Source organism: Mixophyes fleayi, chromosome 2, assembly GCF_038048845.1.
Source record: "Mixophyes fleayi isolate aMixFle1 chromosome 2, aMixFle1.hap1, whole genome shotgun sequence".
NCBI lineage: Eukaryota > Metazoa > Chordata > Amphibia > Anura > Limnodynastidae > Mixophyes > Mixophyes fleayi.
This window is the reverse complement of record NC_134403.1, coordinates 328,604,598-328,624,862: the sequence shown is the minus strand read 5'-3', so window position 1 is coordinate 328,624,862 and position 20,265 is coordinate 328,604,598. Positions and strand designations below refer to the sequence as shown.

At 40.9% G+C, this 20,265-nt stretch overlaps 1 protein-coding gene across 1 annotated transcript; it reads right to left on the bottom strand.

Moving 5' to 3' along the window:
* Positions 1-2,175: 2,175 nt before the first annotated feature.
* ERAL1 (Era like 12S mitochondrial rRNA chaperone 1) lies at positions 2,176-20,264 on the bottom strand. Its single transcript, XM_075196832.1, has 11 exons — positions 20,110-20,264; positions 15,752-15,916; positions 14,864-14,991; positions 12,442-12,519; positions 11,779-11,825; positions 8,725-8,786; positions 6,640-6,752; positions 5,512-5,880; positions 3,999-4,148; positions 3,207-3,287; positions 2,176-2,712 (listed from the first exon to the last, which is right to left on the bottom strand). Exons 1-11 carry the CDS (start codon positions 20,174-20,176, stop codon positions 2,590-2,592), a joined length of 1,383 nt encoding a protein of 460 aa, XP_075052933.1. The 5' UTR covers positions 20,177-20,264; the 3' UTR covers positions 2,176-2,589.
* Position 20,265: the final 1 nt, after the last annotated feature.

The window sequence follows — 20,265 nt, the reverse complement described above, 5'->3', positions numbered from 1 at the left end:
CAGGTGTAATTAAAGACCACTAACTTCTATATGCTTATTGATCAATATAAAACAGTTGGCCTAATCATCCAATCAATTACTTTACATTACTTCTGCTATTTAAAGAGCCTTCCTGGTACACATACCTATACACTGAACCTTTCCCTAAGAAACCCACACTTAGGAAAAGGTAAAATGTGTAGGTTATCAGGACTCTTAACGACTTTCATCTCACTGGATATTCACTAATTAACCCGATAGAACCGCTGGACACTCATTGCTAATGTGAAGCATAAGGAACTCGCTTGCAGCAGTTACTACAGTGTGAGCGTTTGCCATTCAGAGTATTGGTACTATCACAGCAGCTGCACTTCACTATGGACAAGACCATTTCCAGAATCATGGCACCACCCCCACGATAACCACCAGGGATACAGAGTGCGCCTCACATGTATAGTTTATACAAGAGGATATGCAGGGTGAGTGCATCATTTTCTTTTCTCTTCGTTCCTGCACTTTATGCAGAAGGTAATCTGGACTCTAAGGGCTAGATTTACTAAGCTGCGGGTTTGAAAAAGTGGGGATGTTGCCTATAGCAACCAATCAGATTCTAGCTTTCATTTATTTAGTACCTTCTACAAAATGACAGCTAGAATCTGATTGGTTGCCATAGGCAACATCCCCACTTTCTCAAACCCGCAGCTTAGTAAATCTAGCCCTAAGGCTGCTTCTCATACAGAGAACTCAGTGCTCACCTTTTACCCTTAAATATCTGTTATGGAGCCTCCCATCAAACTCCTCCAAAGTTTCTTGCTTTCTCAATACAAGCTTTAGTCGTCTGGGACTTCAGCTGAAACTGGTCTCTCCGGGTTTCCCCCTCACCCACATTTTTATCTAACACAGACTTGCCTCCAGACTTGACTTTAACAGACTTTTTGGGGCAGATTAAAATTCTGCACGATGTGCCTGATGTCACTGCGATGTCCGGCTGCGAATATCTGATTAATACGGTACTGAAAACATTGCTTATTTTTACTCGCACCTCATTGAAGTGTGAGCAAAAAAAGGGTAGATTGTAGGACACTGCAGCAGAGTATCTCCGCAGATTGTGTTGGAGGTACACTGAATCGGTCCTTGGATCAGGGTGGGCATTACAGGTTTCACACCATATGGTTCTATACCATTCCCTACTAATCTTTCCATACCTGTATCACAGTACTTTCGGAATTTTCATTTGCAACATTTTCTAATAACTCATCCAAGTCTAAGAAAGCTGCCACACACCTTGTAAGCAGCAAGAGGTCTCCTGGCTGGAAGCACCACAATTGACCTGACTACCTGATAGGTCCTCACTTACCCATAAGATGACGTGGGGTAAAGCTATGGAAAGTATTCAGTACAAACTGTTGAGCCAATCTTGTAAATTTAAGTTGTGCTGCCCTGGTCAGACTTCAGAACATGCAAGAGCCATCTCCTAACATTTCTCCCTTCTCTCATGTTGTGTATGTTATGTATTCTTCCTTATATCTAAGCTGTATAATACTTACTCAGCTGACAGATGTTCAGATTGCGCTACTGTAAGTTTTAGGCCAGGGTTATGACTATTACACCTAACCTACCTGATGCCTATGGCCACACTCATCTAATCTGTTGCTTGCATGCTTTTTAACGGTTATACTTATTGAAAATGTAATAAAATATAAATTAAATTTCTTTGTCCAACTCATGTTAGACTGATAGAAGCTAATTGCTGATTGGCAGATGTGGTTTTCGTGCTTTCAGATTTACACCTGTGACCAATGTCAGTAAATAACCCTTAGAGTGATCACAGGTTAGTCAGTGATTGGTTGGCTTCTCACCAGTCGTAACACAGAACTACTGTTTTTGCTGCATGTACACGATTACATAATGTGATCTGCTGCTTCCTTCTCTTGCAGGACCGCAGGTCACTTGTTTCCTCTACAGACCGGCAGTAACCAACACTACATAGACAACCTTGCCTACCTCGATATAACAATTCATACTCCCACATCAGCATCTAGCTTTCACTGGTATCCAGGATACATTGTTCTAACGCATTACTGTTAAATACAATATTGTTAATAATTGCACAATTAATAGTAAGTGCCTATACGGTAACTGTCATGGAGACGATGATAAGAGGAAAATACAAACAACTACAATCACTGCACTGAATAAATCTCTGCACAGGACAAGCATTTATTAAGGCTGTACAGTGTTGTCCACTTGACATCTCAGGATATAAATCAGTGAGAATTTAACGCATAAATCCGGTGAACACACCACATTCCCAGCTGTGGGTGTAAAATTATACAAAGACATTATTTGTACAAAAAAAACTAGTTTACTGCCCACTGTCCTTTAATGGAAACCCTGTGCATCACACAGCCCAAACCATTTTGTGAACACCGTTCCCCACATGTAGATTACATAGGAGCAGAAAAGCTTGTAGTCCGCTCAGGGTTTCTTAATGTAAGCAGCAATCCGCTGCACTCGCTCAGCAGTATAATCACCATGTTCCCAGTCCAGTCTAAAAAGCCAAGACGGCTCAATTGAAAACAGTGAAAGTATAAAACGACCAGTTGCCGGTCACTTCTTAAACTTCACCGAAAGGCGTAGCTGGACATCACAGAAGAAGATGTTCATCAGATCGCGTCCGGCCTCATTCGCAATCCTGCCAATCAGCTCCCCACCAGCGCCAATGACGAGTTTCTGTGCAGAGATAAATATATAGTTACAGAACTCCATGGTGACCAATACTCCTAACATGTACAGTAGACAGCGCGTTGTCAACTATATTTCAACACTGATATAGTCACAGGATGTTTACGAAGCCCATTCAATTAAACCACAAATAAGGATAAATAGTAATAATACTAATAAGACCAATAATGGTTTTGCCTTACACAGTCACACAACCCCTTCCCCACCAGCTGCAATGGTTATTATTTACTGTTCTCTATACTTCTACTGGAAGCTCATTAGCTTTCATGTCACTGAATGTAATTTGTTTATAACAGGATCCCTTCAATGTATAGTTCTGTATAATATATGCACTTTACAAAGGATAATGATAATAGAATAATAACCATGTCCAGGTAACTGATAGTAAGATACAGAGTGTGGGAGCAGCAAAACATTTTATCTATTTTAATGCAACCACTTTATTAGTCTCACTAACATAGTAATTACAATAAACTACTCACCACATGGTTTTCCTTTGGCACAAGCAATGTCTGCTTAATAACCAGTTCCCCACCTGCACCTTCCTCCCAAAATTCTGTGACCTGCAATGAAAGAGTAACAGCAATAAGGTGACAGTTCCCAATGTGACATCTCATTGCAGGTTCTAGCAATAGATAGATCTGTATACATTTGCTAAAAGTGTGCTGTGTAAAGTATATGTCTAATAACAAATACCATAGTTTTTTTTTTTGCCATTAGCAATGTGAAATATCTAGATAAAAGGTAAAGCTATATCAAAATAACGTCAAACTAATGAGGGAAAACCTTATATTTGGTGTGAAGAACATAGCGCACAAGACTCAGTTTTGTTGTTGGAATGAATATATGTATATTGTAGAGCTGCAGGTGAAATGCAAGTAGCTTTTCTTCCTCATTTGTCACAGCATTGCTTTTATCTAGACTGCAAAATAATGCGCAACTGTGCTTTCACCAATTAAATTATAGTGTTGTCTATAGCAATGATAGGCAAAATGATACCAATGATGGCCAAACAGACGCCCTCATAACATGTCAGCAGGCATATTAACCAAGTGTTAACACCAAGGTACAACGAACCTGACAATAAAGCAGTAAGAGCTGGCTGGCGCAGGTGAAGATTCGGTGAGCCTCATAGGGCCCTAGGCCCGCCTGTTGCCCAAGACAATTTTACAATATGGGTACAATAAGAACATATGGAGGTTACAGAATATTTTATTATCTTACTGATAAATCACCTACAGAATAATACCATTATAATAACTGTAGCAGTTTACCTGGGTGATATTGTAAGGTATCTCTTTAGGCAAATACTCCAGTAGCTTCTCTCTGATAATATTGTTGCACATTTCCTGCGGTGATTGGGTGGTAATGACCTCACTATGGAATTCCCATTCTCCGGGTTTGGCCAGGCTCATCAGATACTTCTGAAACGAGAGAAAAACAGCGATCAATGAAATGCTGTGTCTGAGCTTAACTGGCCCGAATCATGCCACAGACGGCTCCAAGGCAGGATGGCAAGTGGGCATTTGCCCCCAGGCTATATGAGGGCTGCAAAGCGCTGTTATACAGACACACACACACAGTCTGCTTCCAGTCCCCAGTAACTTACTCTAAGGGCTAGATTTACTAAGCTGCGGGTTTGAAAAAGTGGGGATGTTGCCTATAGCAACCAATCAGATTCTAGCTGTCATTTTGTAGAAAGCACTAAATAAATGAAAGCTAGAATCTGATTGGTTGCTATAGGCAACATCCCCACTTTTTCAAACCCGCAGCTTAGTAAATCTAGCCCTAAGTCTGTCCCTGTTTGCCAGTCTTTTAAAAGGAAGAATGCAGAGTATACATAGGAAATTTAGGAGACAATGTTATTTCAAACAAGCAAAGGCAACAGAGTATATCTATTGTACTCTATTATATGCTGTGTGTGCACATACACATAGCTGTATGCCCAAAAAGTACATACATGTGCAAGGATGGAAGTTCAATTCTATATGCGAGTCCTAGCTGGGTGCTCTGGTTGCATGGCTAAAAATTGCCTACTTGTGGTCCTTTGGCCTCCAATAAAGGTCTATTTTACCCCATAATGTGATGAACCAACAGAGGGCAGTAGGGTGACAAAAGAGGCTGTAATTTTAGGTGTCTGGTACATCATTTAATATTTCTATGACATTGCTTTCCTATGCATACAACTTGAGTGCAGAGTGCTTTGTTTGCACATGAAAACATGCATAGCATCTACTAAATATATTGACATTTCCAAGCAGGCATAGAAATAATGTCTGCTTATGCTCTGAAAAAGCCCCCCCCACCTTGGTAATTGAAGGCACAGTGGTTAGCACTGCTGCTCCGCTGCACTAGGGCATGGCATCTGATTCTGAGCAGGGTGTTTATCTGGGATCCTGCAAGGTTTCCCTCCCACAGCGAGATCACAGATCATTAAAATAATGGGCTTTTTACTAAAATGGTCTTGAATATGACTGTGTAGCTGTGGTAGGGAAATGAGCACTGGGACAGGGACCTACATGAATGACTCATCTCTGACTGCTCAGTACTGCACAACAGGTTAGTGCTATATAAATGATAATTATGTTTATCAGTTTAACTCTATTCAATGGTAATCTTTGTGTGTATACATGCAATATGCAGACATAAGCAGGTTGTGCTGGGTTTGAACATTGTTACATGTGGAAACGTACCCCTACCCCCCCCCCCCCGTGCAAATATGGGTCGAGTGGAGAGGATTGGTAACAATTAATAAATCGGTAAGAATCATTAAACAGTGTGCTTTACCTTTAGTGTCTCAATTTCATCTCCATTTAAGGCTGAAAGCATGAAAACCTCTTGGAAATGAGGCCACCCAATCTTGTCCTTTAGGTCTCTGTGCACTGGTCCTTGTTCAGCATTAGAACCTGGAATGACTCCCGAGAACTGATCCTGCTCTATATCGCCCTCTGGCTGCACTCTGCTCCTCTGCCATTCTGTGTTCTCTTCTATATTCAGTGATGGGTCACCTTCCGCTGTTCTAAGTTGGTGGTCTGGTTTAACATTTTTGCCTGAAGTTCTTGAAGATTTTACCATGGCTTTCTTCCCATTTACTAATCCTTCAGTCAGTTTACCCGTTACTTCCAGCAAAATGCTTTTTTGTTTTACCAGGTCAATCTAAAACAAAATCAGAATGTAGCAATATGTGAACATAACTACAGAACATAATTCTCAAACATTACAACCGACAAGCAAGCATTCAGCTCCACAAACTCCTGGCTGCCCCTATAGAGACCTGAAACTGCAACACGAACATTGTTTACTGTTGTAATGTAAAGGCTTGTTCATATGCATTAGAGAATTGGTTTCCACTGCAATTCCTAAAACCCACACTGCATAAGGCCATCGTGACTGGACAACAGACGGATTCAGAAGACTTTAAAAATACTTAGGTCAGGGCTGGATAAAATCTGGTCTCCAAGGCAACTAGAAAATACAACTTGGTAACTAGTGCACAGGGGGAGCCCAGCCGTTCTGGGTCTCCCTGTAACCCTTCCGTCCTGTCTCACAAGGAAAACAGGGTCAAAATCTCATTATGCGAGATTACACTTAGAAGCTCTAGCCTGTTGCAGTGCTATTTAATGTCCTCCTGCTGCCTGGTCGGCCCTGGGAACCACCTCAAAAGCAGCAAGGGTGGGTCATTTCTTATGGCGAAGGATACTAATCTAAGCAAACAAATTATTGAATCCCCCCTTTTTTTTTTTCTTTACTATTTTCCGATATATATTAATGGTGCATACATCATCGACATTATTGATCTAATAAACCTCATCTGTTTCTTCCTCCTATTGATGTATAATGTCAATGTGCAAATAGGACACAGACAGTATAAGCCAACATTTTAGACTTTAGACTCTGATGTTTTTCTGTACTTACTTTGTTTAGCACAAGTATGCTGGGGATATGGGAGTACTGCGACAGACAACTGAGAACCTCCGAGTGCAAAGATTTTCTCATCCACTTATCCGAAACATCCACCAGAACCACCACTGAAATAAGAGGAGGGCAGACAAGATCAGCAGAACACACTGAACGGAAGGCTTTCTCCTTTGCCCTGTTTATTGTTTAAGCTTGTAGTCAGACAACTAGGGAGGAGACAGAGGGACTAAAACAAGGATTAAATACAATAAATAAAATAGTCTTAAATGTACACCATACTCAAACAGATCTCCATCCCTGCAGAATATACAGCGTGTGGGTAGGGGTGAGACAACGTGGCAGGACTCAGGCAGCAGAGTGTTCGCATGTGACGGTCATGGGCACACTCACTGCCTGCGTCTTTCCTCTCGATGCCAGTACCATCAGCTGCACTGGAAGGAGGATGCAGGTAGAGGCACCTCCACAGCCCAGAATACTGTGCTGGGGAGCTCCCCAATGCCCGCTGCACCCAACCCCACCCTACAGCCCCAGATCGACAGCAGTGGATGGGCCTCTGATGATGAATCCAGGTGGCGCAGTCACCGGAGCCAAAGCACCAAACTGGAGCCCAGAGGGCTGCAGCAGCAGTAGGGAGAATGCTGCCGCAGGGTCTGGCCAGCATCAGTCTGGAGGACACATTGTCTTGGTTAGCGGCGTTAGACTCTGGAGCTGGTCTCCTGGAAGATACTTTGGATGGGAGATGTAAAGTATAAATCTCCCAGACCAGATTTCGTGGTGCCAGGATATAAGGGGGGCAAACCCCCTGCCACTCAGTATAGTATTAACAGGTGTGAAAAGGTGCTGGATGGTTCATGTGTAAGATTAGTGTATCGACCTGGACTGGTTAAAGGGACAAAGGGCTGGATTTACATGTGTGTAAAGTCTGTATATAAAAGGGCAGCAAAGCTCCATGTATAACACATTCTGTATGTATCCCCCACGTGTGTATCATCACTACCTCCTAGTGATGTGTAAGAGACTTTAAGAGCTACTGAGCCATAACCACTACTCTTCCTAAAGAATCTGCAGCAAGCGACCTACAAATAAGAGCTATCAGCCTAATCCGTCTCCTGGCTGTTCTTAGACAATGCTCTGTCTACTACCCTGATCCTGAGTAAACAGGTCAGCAGTAGCCAGCCATAGTCACCGGCAAAGAGGTGCTGCAGCAGATACACACAGCACTCAGAGGTACCGGTGAATGAGCCTGGTGGTGACTCGGAGACTACTCTCCTACAACTGGTGCACAGAGTGTCTGGTGTCCAAGTCACAGCAGTAAGAGTTGTCAGTAACGGCAGGTTACCAACGGTAGGAGGAACCCCAATACTTGTTACACCTGATAGTATGAGCATGTTGTGGGGGAAAGCGTGTGTGGTGCCGGGCATCTGGCCCTGGTGTACGGAGGTGAGGAGGGGAACTGAGGCACATGCTAAGACTCAAAGATAGGGAATGGAAAGGGGTGCACAGAGTAGTGATGCCAGGATCCTGCCAAACTGGTGGAGAAACACAGTGTCGTCAGACGCACCATTCTACTGTAAGATGTTCATAGAGCCACCTTAGTTGTGCATCAGACTCTGATGATCCTAACAAACAGACTGTTGCTATTCAAGTTATGATACATAAATGATTTCTTAAGATGTACTGGCCAAGAGCAATGTCGATAGCCTGACTCAATATATCATCACAGTAACGTATGTGAAGAATGAAACAACTCATTTATTTATTTGCAATTCTAATCTAGCTCCAGCAGACATCTGCAGAACAGGCAGCCCCTTTTATAATAAACAGTAGACACATAAAGCCAGGACTACAACAGAATACCTCAGGGGTATTGCAGTCTGTAGCTACAGTTTGTACCAGCAGATATTGCCTTCATTAATCTCCGTATCTTGTATTCTCAGGCAGAATATAAAGTGGTCGATTCTACTTTCAAAGCCACTCTGCACTTGGTGTGTACCAGTATGATCATGTTCTCTGTCACAGGAGATGTGAAGCACTCGGACTCTGTGACCTTCTCACAATGTGCAAATAAGTGAATGTTCTTACCTACGTCAGCCAACTTCATGGACTCCCAGGGGTCCAACTGAAGGGATTGTTCCAGGCGATGCCTAAACATTGGACGACAATGAGCACACTTGAACAAAATGTATGGCTTCATCCTCCTCTATAGAGGTACAGCTAGAGAAAAAGAGTTTATTCAGGTACTCAATGTATTCCCAGATATCCCTGTAACATCTACAACCACAGTTAATTTTCTGCAGACCTTTACCATCCCTTCAACATAGGAAATACCCCCTGAACCAGGCGCCCCTCAGTCTGTGTGAGCTCTATGGGAGCAGAATCTCTCTCCCGATGCTGCAGCTCACTTCCCATAGGTCTACAGGCTTCTGGTAAAGGAGGGTGGGAAAGATAAGATATCAGGGGAAAGGACAAAGTGGACCAGACTTTTAAAAATGTTTTAACTTAATAATCTAAAATAAGTGGGAGTACTGGATTTTGTCTCAACCAGTCCCCTGCTATAGCACCGTTCCTCCTGTATAATGTATATACTATTTTATTTATGCACATTAGCGTTCTAAAACATCTGCGCTCACACTGTTGTAAATCATCCAAGTATCCCTCCATTTTCATCTATCCCTACAACATTCAATTGATGTGTTTAGACAAAGGACATTTACTACAGCCTACGATTTCATATCAGTAATCCCAGACAGAACAGCAGGTGAGATGTGTGATATTTTTTCCCATGAAATGAATTATTTATTTTTACTATTTTGTCATTAACGCCATTATTATTATTATTATTATTATTATTATTATTAACAGGTGACATTAACTGAATAGATCCTTTTTCCCTGTGTGTTCTTTTGTGAATGTATATTCCACACAGGCATTGTAAGTATCCTGCAGCGTTGTGTGTAGTAGAGCACTGCAGACCTACAACTGTATTCATCAGCACATGGATCTCCAGATCCGTACCTTGTTGATTCGGGAGTACGCACAGAAGATTAACGAGCATTGTAAAACAAAGGCCCCCTGTGCTCGGTATGCCTGCCTTCATGAATCAGGCCCAGAATGTCATTTATATCAGAAATGCAGAATCCATTATATAGGAACCAGGAAATAATCCAACTTTATTACATTATATTTCTACACACACACAATCATAAATACAAAGACCAGATGGGTGATGCTAAAGAAAATACACATCTACAAATTCAGCTGAGGTCTCCATGGACATAGTACTAAACTAATCAATGTAGTAAAATCTTAGTAGTAAACATTGTTTGAATTGATAGAGAAAGCTAGTTACATTTAAATTATTTACAAAAAGCAGTCTTATAGCCAGCTGTGTGGCCTTCAGATGCTCGTTCTCTGGAAACGGCAGTAAATAAAATGCTAGGGCAGCACAAAAGTACAGTATATAAAGTTTAATTATATATAGTTAAATTGCATTCATTTTTCCGGCACACAGGTCCCCTACAGTGTTGAACTCAAAAACATGCTTCTCTGGCACTCTAAATATATAGTCTTCATTTAAAAGAAGTCCAATTGGTAGCTATACACCAGCTACCGACCTCCCTCAACAAATTATAACCAAGCTAACACAGTATTCCATAGTATATTTAGTGCACACTTTGGTAATGAAAGAGTTAAGACATTAAGCTCTCCATCCTGAAAGACTGCACTGAAAATCTGCTGTTCAGTGCAACCCTGCACCATAGTAAAATATTTTTCGTGTAGATAAATGAGTAACTGTATGAATCTACAATTACACTGGTCTTTAAATATATTGAGTGGTTTGGGAGCAAAGGAATATCAGATCTCTTGGAAATTTAGGATAATTAGGATAGACAACATACTTTCTACCTTTAAATTTAAAGTAACAGAACAAAAAACAAAGTAGTGAGCAGATTTAAAAATTGTTCTGTGTTTATTAAATATATGTACAGCTCAGATGAGGAGTGGAGTTTGGTGATAGGGGGTACCAGAGATGCCACCTCTTGTCTCTGGTTCCAGCAGGTACATAGAGTATATTTAACCACAACCAGACTGCACAAGATGGGACAACGCACCATCTCTGATGGCCGCAAGTGCGGAGTAGCCACAGGCACTTTTTGGGGTGGAGTGTAGGATCGCATCTCCTCCACGTTCTGTCACCCCCCCCCCCCCCCCCCCTTTGTGCCCTAAGGTTGGTCTGTTCGGCATTTTACTAGAATAAAATCTAGGTAAGCCACACTTCAAATACATATTTACTCTGCCCTCCCTGGCTAAGGTTATTCTTGCTAGGGGATGGATGGCGTCCAAGCCACCCAGTGTTCTCCACTGGACCACTCTGGTTACTAAAGTGTGGACGCAGGAACAGTTCATGTATGAAAGCAGAAAGGCCATGCATAAGTATCACAAGGTATGGCACATAGAGTTACAATTTGTTACTCACCCTCATCAAGATGATGTAGTAGGGTTAGGGAGTTACCGGGGAGCAAGGTTAGGGAGTCACCGGGGAGCAAGGTTAGGGAGTCACCGGGGAGCAAGGTTAGGGAGTCACCGGGGAGCAAGCTAGCTCTCAACACTGCGTCGCTCTACTAGGGGTGACTTAAAGCGGAGATCATTTAATTCAGCCATGAAGTGTGTCCAGAACATCCGTGAGACACTTCCTGGCGAAGACATGACAGAAATCTCGGCTCATATTTTTTTTCCATAAAGGTGCGAGGGAAAATGAGCAAAGATTTCTACTGTAATTGCCGGCAATGTGTGTGGCGCAATGTCCACGCGCCACAATGCGTGGCGCGATATCCATGCGCCCCATCGCGGGCAACTGAATTTCCTCTCCGACTGAACTTTTAAAATCAATTGTCCCTATATGACATGCCACTGATGCACCCTGGTGCCAGTAGTCACACAGAGAGCCTGCATTGAGTATCTTGTTAAAATAAAGTGCGACAGAAGAGCAGAGCCCTGGATGAAGGTACCCTGTGGTTGCATGTGACAGAGCAGGAACTGTAGCTAGTTTAGCTCTTCTTAGAGGTTGTTGGTTTTTTTTTAACTTAACATTAACCTACATTTTCAAGCTACATGCCAAGATAATCTGGAACTCACTTTTTTGCTTTTGCAGCATTGACCATGCCAGGAGTGTCCAGCAGAATCTAGACATAGGAAGACATCAATCATGTGTTGAACAAGCATTGATTTTTTTTTTTTAGATTTTACAGACTATCCATACACATCGTGTACCATCATATTCTGCAGCGAAGCCACAGTATAAACCTTGTTCATTTATTTCTTCACCCCACAAAGAAATACTACACAACAGACTTGGGGACCATTTAAAACCCAAACACTGACAGTTCAAGTGTGCCGCAAATAAATTAATTCTAACACATAAAGATCAGCCATTGCTGCCAAATATAGCCAAGGATTTAGGTAAGGCCATTCAGTCATTAAACAACGCACAATGTGCCAGCAACTACCACCCACCAAACCACCCAGCCTTACTGTAGCTTAAACTTAGGCGACAACTGCACTATAAAAAATAGCTTCTCAGAGAGTACATTAAAATGGTTTAGACAAAGGTGGTTGTTATTAAATATAAGTCACATTATATGAACAATGTAGACATGCTATCCAAACATTGACTGCTCCTGTCCTTTGGTTCTTAGGTCTAGGCCCTACTTCTTATTTATTCTATCCAAGTTTACGCAAACAGACAAATTTGCTTTTGGGTTTAAATTGTCTGATTAGGTTCGACTGACAAGTACTTACCATCTGTGTGTCTCCCTCAGTGAGGATACCTTGTGTTTTGCACCGTGTGGTGTGAACTTTGCTGGACACAGGAAACACCTGTATACACATACACCAGTGTTAATATTTTTGTACAGGAAGAAAAGCAATTATTTGATTTTTGTTTTTTTAATATTTATAAAAAAAAAAAAAAAAAAAAAAAAAAAGGAGTAGCCAGTATAATAGTTGACAATGTATATAGTAAAACAACCCCACGTGTGAATAGCTTTATCCATAGTCAATAATGGTGTAGTCTCCAGGAAACATGGTTGTGAAGGGCACTACAATGCTGCAGGTTGCAATAAAGGTCAATGAGCACAAGAGTACAGTCTGACGAAATAAACAGTCATGGCCCAAAGTTTTGAGAATGACAAGTATTGGTTTTCTGCTTCAGTGTTTTTAGACCTTTTTGTCAGATGTTGCTATGGTATACTGTGAAGTTAAATTACAAGCATTTCATAAATGTTAAAGGCTTTTATTGACAATTACATTAAGTTTATGCAAAGAGTCAATATTTGCAGTGTTGACCCTTCTTTTTGAAGACCTCTGCAATTTGCCCTGGCATGTTGTCAATCAACTTCTGGGCCACATACTGACTGATGGTCGCCCATTCTTGCCTAATCAATGCATGGAGTTTGTCAGAATTTGTAGTTTTTTGTTTGTCCACGAGTTCTCAATGGGATTAAGGTCTGGAGAGTTTCCTGGCCATGGACCCAAAATTTCTATGTTTTGATCTCCGAGCCACTTAGTTTTCACTTTTGCCTTATGGCAAGGTGCTCCATCATGCTGGAAAAGTCATTGTTCGTCACCAAATTATTCTTGGATGTTTGGGAGAAGTTGCTCTTGGAGGATGTTTTGGTACCATTCTTTATTCATGGCTGTGTTTTTAGGCAAAATTGAGAATAAGCCAACTACGTTGGCTGAGAAGCAACCGCACACATGAATGGTCTTATGATGCTTTACTGTTGGCATGACACAGGACTGATGGTAGCGCTCATCTTTCCTTCTCCAGACAATCGTTTTTCCAGATGCCCCAAAAAATCTGAAAGGGGGTTCATCAGATAAAATTACTTTACCCCAGTCCTCAGCAGTCCAATCCCTTTACTTTTTGCAGAATATGAGTCTGTCCCTGATGTTTTTCCTGGAGAGAAGTGGGCTTCTTTGCTGACCTTCTTGACACCAGACCATCCTCCAAAAGTCTTTGTCTCACTGTGCGTACAGATGCACTCACACCTGCTTGCTGTCATTCCTGAGCAAAATCTGCACTGGTGGTGCCCCGATCTCGCAGATGAATCAACTTTAGGAGACGGTCCTGGCAATTGCTGGACATTCTTGGACACCCTGACGCCTTCTTCACAACTTTTGAACCTCTCTCCTTGAAGTTCTTGATGATCCGATAAATGATTGATTTAGGTGCAATCCTACTAGCAGCAATATCCTTGCCTGTGAAGCCCTTTTTGTGCAAAGTAATGATGACTGCACGTGTTTCCTTGCAGGTAACCATGGTTAACAGAAGAAGGACAATGATTTCAAGCACCACCCTCCTTTTAAAGCTTTCAGTCTGTTATTCTAACTCAATCAGCATGACAGAGTGATCTCCAGCCTTGTTCTCGTCAACACTCTCACCTGTGTTAACGAGAGATTCACTGACCTGATGCCAGCCGGTCCTTTTGTGGCAGGGCTGAAATGCAGTGGAAATGTTGTTTTTGGAATAAAGTTCATTGCCATGGCAAAGAGGGACTTCATGTGATCACTCTTCATGACATTCTGGAGTATATGCAAATTGCCATCATAAACTCTGAGGCAGCAGACTTTGTGAAAAATAATGTGTCATTCTCAAAACTTTTGGCCATGACTGTATGGTGATGTGTATATCCATGATGCAGGAAAAAAGTGAAACAAGTTCTCAATTACCCGATGTAAATGGACCAAATACACAGCAAACATCTACAACAGAAATTACTTTAAATTCCCTTTTATTTGTAACTGTGAAAACTGCTATATTGCTATAATGTTGGTAGGCCAATAATGATTTCAGATAGACTGTGTTTAATAGGGACACAATATAAAATACAAGTTGCCTTACTTAAGAGAGTAACTAACAACATTAACAAATATACATGTAAAAGTTTCTATACCCCAACATAATTTGAGTGATTTGCATGGTAATCACAATTGCTCTGAAGATGAATGCAAGTAATTGTTCTCTGTTATCCAAGATTTTCTGCATCACAACTAACTTTATACACATATTGTATGTTCATCTATGTAAGTGTCATTAGTAGATCTTTTAAATAAATATCTCTGTATTTCAGGTCTAGTGGCCTTTAACATTAACCATACTTATAATAGGATATATTTTGACATGAAGTGTCTTATAGCTTTATGGAAGGATATCGTTTACCTTTCTGCCAAGAAGCTGGTTTGATAAAGTTGATTTTCCCACGTTTGGAGCACCAATAATGGCAATTCTTAGGATTTTGGGGTTCTCTGGTAGGTCCGGAATTTGTTTTAATAAACTGTCCCGTTCATCTGCCAAGATAAAAGGACATATATGGTTTTATGTGCAAAGACGAGCTGAAAATGCCCAATTGGTAAAAGTGCTGCTCAATAGGATTTATAATCAGCTCCTGAAGAACAGCAATATGGGGTCAGGAGTCTGATTACACACAAGTAAGAGGAGTTAAACAGAGCTCTATGGATGCAAGCATGCTTGTAAAACTAGATAGATTTTTTTTATTTTTTTTTGTGATAAAGCACGGCATGCACTGGAGTCTCACACAGCTTAACGGAATCATCTCACTGTTTATTGGCAGTTTCAACGATGGTTACAGCAGACATATCCAGTAAAGCATCACAATTCTCCCAAAACCTTACGTCTGACTAAACAGTATTTCCCTCACTACTAGCCGGCCACTAACTGGCATCGGTGGCCCTGCCCACAAATACAAAGTGTTTTTATCCTCCACCCAAGTACTTCAAACAAATCACAGCAAACAAACCAATTAGACCCATGTGGATCACCTGTGTGTGTGTGTGTGTATGTGCTGAAAGAGGAGTCCAGGGAAAATGTAACCCTGTCTGCAGCCTGCCTGGGTTTCTACATCCTTCCCTATAGAAGAAGTGTGACAAATAAGCCTTTTTTGTCAAAAAAATAAAATGATATATCTATATCTATATATAATACATGGGAGGAAGGATTGACTAGGTAGGGGCTGTCCAAAAGTGGACAAAAATGTAAATAATGTCAGAGTTATGGAAAGTGTACAATATTAATCACACAGAACTTTACCTTTATTAAAGGAAACAGCTGGTGCCTGCTGGGCAAGACATTCATTTGCAGGCAAGTCCTGGCTCACCCCTAACAACTTCCCAATAACCGAGTCCTTCCCATACAGACAAGCTGTAAATACGTTAATCCTGTGCGGATTCTGCTTTCTCAGAAGTATAACACTTGCTGGAGGAGAAGGAAAAATGTAACAAAATGCAAATTATATGGAAATATATTAAACTATTAAAGAAAATAATACAAAACAAAATGGTTCTAGAATAAAAGAAATCTATAATATAACCTTTAGAAAGATGAATAGTTATTTATGGGCATTAAACAAACAAATAAGTCTGATTTAATGTAATTATATTTATGAAGCTGGAAAAGTAGATCATTTCTTAAAAAAAAAAATAAATTACTACTAATAATTCCTCTTAATGAATCCTCCACAGAGCACCCACCAGAGAGAGCACTCTTTCCTATCCAGGTAGAGAAGAACAATCTAAGCCCTCACCTCAGCATACATCCCCAGTGTTTCAATCTATATTGGTTCTGCTGTGGAGGATTCAGGAGGTTTTTTTACAGGCTCCACATAATGCTGATTTGATCCATCTAGCTATTGAATTAGTTGATCTTCTTGCATACTCTTCTGATCCTGGAACCACTTTGACAGAAATAATGGATCAAATATTAGCACCCCCTCATCTTCCAGAATGGTAAAGTATCCCGATGGATAGATGGCTATCAAAGGTTGTTTAAATGGTTAGATACCTAGTGGAAAGGTATTTTAATGATTAAAAGTTACACCCACAAACACCACGTTGTAATTCAGAATTGTTAGTGACAGTCTTGAGACTTTAAAGAATAGCTGCATCAGATGATGTCAAGGGACCCTGTAACATAAAAATAGAAGTTTGGACCACTAGCCTGCAAGATGTTACCGTTTGTCTTTTCCCGAGACATAATTGTTTTCCAGAACTTCAACTATCTATTTTACGTGACTGTTTTGATACTGAACTGTACCATTCAGAACACACTACAAGTATAGCTTTGGGTGACCAACTGGTAAAGTGTCATTGCTTCATGGAAAATTACTTTAGAATCCTTGTAATTGTTCTTGATGTGGACAAATCTATATTTGACCAATTGTTTGAATAAGTTCCTAGTTCAAGCCTCATTTTGATTAGTCGAGTTGTCTTCTGCTTAAAAAAAAAATAAATCTGTTACAGATGACATTTAAAGCCAGTGAAAGATTGTTTACAGCAAGCCTCTCCAGATTAGTGCTTCTCCTACCTTCCTGCTTGATCCTCACATGCCTTTTGAAGATTTTTAACCTCAAAGCCTTCAACACCTTTCAAACTGCCAACATTTCTTATGGTTTGAGGTTAACAGCTTTTGTTATTCTTTACAAGCCCCCACGGGTCATTAACTTCTCTAGACGCACCCATCTGAAGGAACTGGTGTCTGCCATTATCACCAACAGATCCAAAATGGATAATGGCTTTTACTTGGTTAGATTATAGTAAGAAATCTACCAGTTTAAGGCTGTTTACCTTTTTATCCAAAGACTCCTGAGATACAGGCTTGAAGTGGCCAAGAGTTTTGTGCCCACTTAGTTGCTGAAAAGGAGGCCATAAGGAGACACAATGCCTCAAATATCTCCCCCTTCAGATCAATGTACATTAATATGTTCTGTGCAATAAAGTTGGATTTCTTACAAGCAAAAAGAAAAAAAGAGTGAAGGGATCCAACCAGTTCCCTGTAATGTCCAACCTGGAGTTTCCTATCCAATAAGTCAATTTAAAGGGGAGTGGAGATACAATTGAAAAGTAATATACATAAAAAAGATTCCTACATCAACAAATAACATACACCAAAAATACAGAAGATGAAAATTTCCATCATCCATTTATCTATAAATAGCACCAACACCTACCCCTGTATAGCTGGGTACACACTACAGAAATTTCGACCAACTTTTTATGCCAATCGATTTTACATGCGATCGATGGTCCGATCGCTCGGTCCATGGACTGCATACACACTAGCCTTGTTTAGGACGATAAAGGGAAGAGCGGACGTCCCTTTAGCGACTTTTTACAACCATGTTGTTGTGAGCAATGACTGTAATTTCGTACTCACTGTTGTGGATCGGTCGGAAGTTTAAACACACTACACAGCTGAAACGAGATTGGAACGAAAATATTGAACGGTACGACCAACCAAATGAGGCGATAATCGTCCATTTGGGCAGACTTTCGACCATCGTGTCACTGCACACACTGACCCAACTTTTGAACGAGCGGTCGTATGTCGGCTGTTTGAGCCGATTATTGGACGAAACCAGTGTAGTGTGTACCCAGCTTATGAAACAGATAGAGGGGGATGATAATTCAGAAGATGACCAGATGCTCATACCAGGTAAGAGGAAAGAAAACAAATACAGTAAGAAGTGGATAAACCATAAAGGTGTGGTATTATCCATACCACTGAAAAAAGACGATGGGGCTGAAATACATCATTACCAGGAAAGTGGCATAAAAAGTAGCCCAAAGTAAGCAACAAAGAAGAGACATCCAAGAGTAGATTTGTGACATGAAGACATGATCAAAACAAGCTGGATCAACTTCATTGTATATAAAGGTGTGTTTGATGCTATAGCTTTCCCTCATCATTATATAAACAAACTGATACTACAGCCTGGTGCTATTATGGACCCATCTCCTGCACTTGCTAATCAGTAACTTTCTGCTTGCCTCCATTTCCATCTTACCATCATAACATGTAAAATTCGGTCCGGTCCTGACTAACTTATAGAAGTGGACAGGTCACTGCCTCCCACAAGATCACTTAAATACGTTGAGCTGCTGTGACCATTCCAATTATCTGATTGGCTAATAAACTGGGTACATAACATATGAGCAGCAGATGAAGAATGAATACAATAAGGTGCTTAGAGCCTAGTCAAACACCTTAACAAAGGTATATTTGTTTTCAATGACAGTTATGCATTCCACCATGAAACAGATTCTACATTAGTTGTGTAATACAACTGGGCTGGGCCTGTTTATGAAGTGTCCATGAATGACCGAATCAGTGCAAAAGATGCCTAAAAAGCAGTTATGAATTGTAATAACACATAGATAGAGAACATTTGTAAAACACTAAAAAAATGTATGTTACCTTTAGTGCTGGCAAAGATCAAAATACCATACTGAATGCACACTGCTTATGTGACCCCTGAATGTCAACACGTTTATTGTCCAAGCAGAAAACAATTATTCAATACAACCCTATTTATACAGTATGTAGCATAAATCAAGGCAATAGTTTGGTGACAAATGACACTGGACACATTTAATAAGCTCCTAATCTCCCAAAAACAACCATCGCAAATTTAAGTATCTCCTCTATTTATAACTAGGGGATCGCAGCAGGTATCGGTCCACTGTTATCGTAAGCAATAGCAGTCCCCCATTTTTCGTGATTTAACAAGTTAAAAATATGTGCCCAATGGCATGGTGTTAGCCATTGCAGCCTATGGGCAGAGCACTGAGGTAGAGGGATATTCGGATCCCTCACCGCATCTTACCTGCTCTCCCCTCTGATGACTGACACAAAGGTGGTTCTTTGTGACAGTAACCACAGAAAAGATAAAAGATCGGTGTTCGCCAGGACAGCAGTTCATTGTGACTGCTGTTTCAGCAGAACACTAAATAAATGGTCACGATCTTTTATTCCTTATTATTGCGATAAGGCATAAATATGATTGTGCCCAAAAAAATTTCCAAAAAACGGTTTTGTTAAATATGCCCCACTGTTTTAATAACATCTCATAACCAATAAGCAATTATGTCCTTCAAACATTTCACAGCAAAGGGCAGCCTGTTTTATTTTCACAAGTGAATCAACAACAAATTTATTGATTATAAACATCATGTCTGCAATAAACTGATATGTGTGGGACCACTGCATTACTTTAGATGTATGAATACATAGCCCACATAATCACCATGCGTTCCTTATGATGGTAAGGCAATTAAATGTATTTGACAGCCGCTATTACAGCTGCTACAAATACAAGACAGAGGGGACACACACCTAGAGGTTGTGGTTATTTATTGTTGGAGTTGGGGGAAAACTAATATACGTACTAATTTGTTATTGTAGAAGAGGCAGATACATAACCTGACACGTACATGTGCAGCACAGAATCAGTATGACAAAATATAGGGAACATGTGGCTTTCCAGTTGCTGCGGACTACAAATCCCAGCAGGCAGGTCATGCAAGGACTTGTAGTTTCACAACACGTAGTAGCCACAGATCCCCTACCACTGGCAGTCACTTAGAATAAAACATTAAATTGCCATCACTGACCTGCTCTCCTCTCGGCCAGTCCCCGGGCAGCCTCGGCCCGGACTGTCCTGAACACGGCAGCCCACATGATCTCCCCCAGCTCGCACTTGTTTCACGCCTGTGTCTACGGACTCGGCCACATTTTAGACAGCTAGATGCCTGGTTGATGACATCATT

What these genes read in the sequence shown, in the direction of transcription:
- ERAL1 (XM_075196832.1), bottom strand. Translation starts at nt 20,176, where the DNA reads ATGTGGGCTGCCGTGTTCAGGACAGTCCGGGCCGAGGCTGCCCGGGGA. An exon ending in AATGCTGCAAAAGCAAAAAA is followed by an intron (nt 8,787 to 11,778) that starts GTGAGTTCCAGA and finishes TCCAATGTTTAG; the next exon opens with GCATCGCCTGGAACAATCCC. An exon ending in GCATACTTGTGCTAAACAAA is followed by an intron (nt 5,881 to 6,639) that starts GTAAGTACAGAA and finishes ATTTTGTTTTAG; the next exon opens with ATTGACCTGGTAAAACAAAA.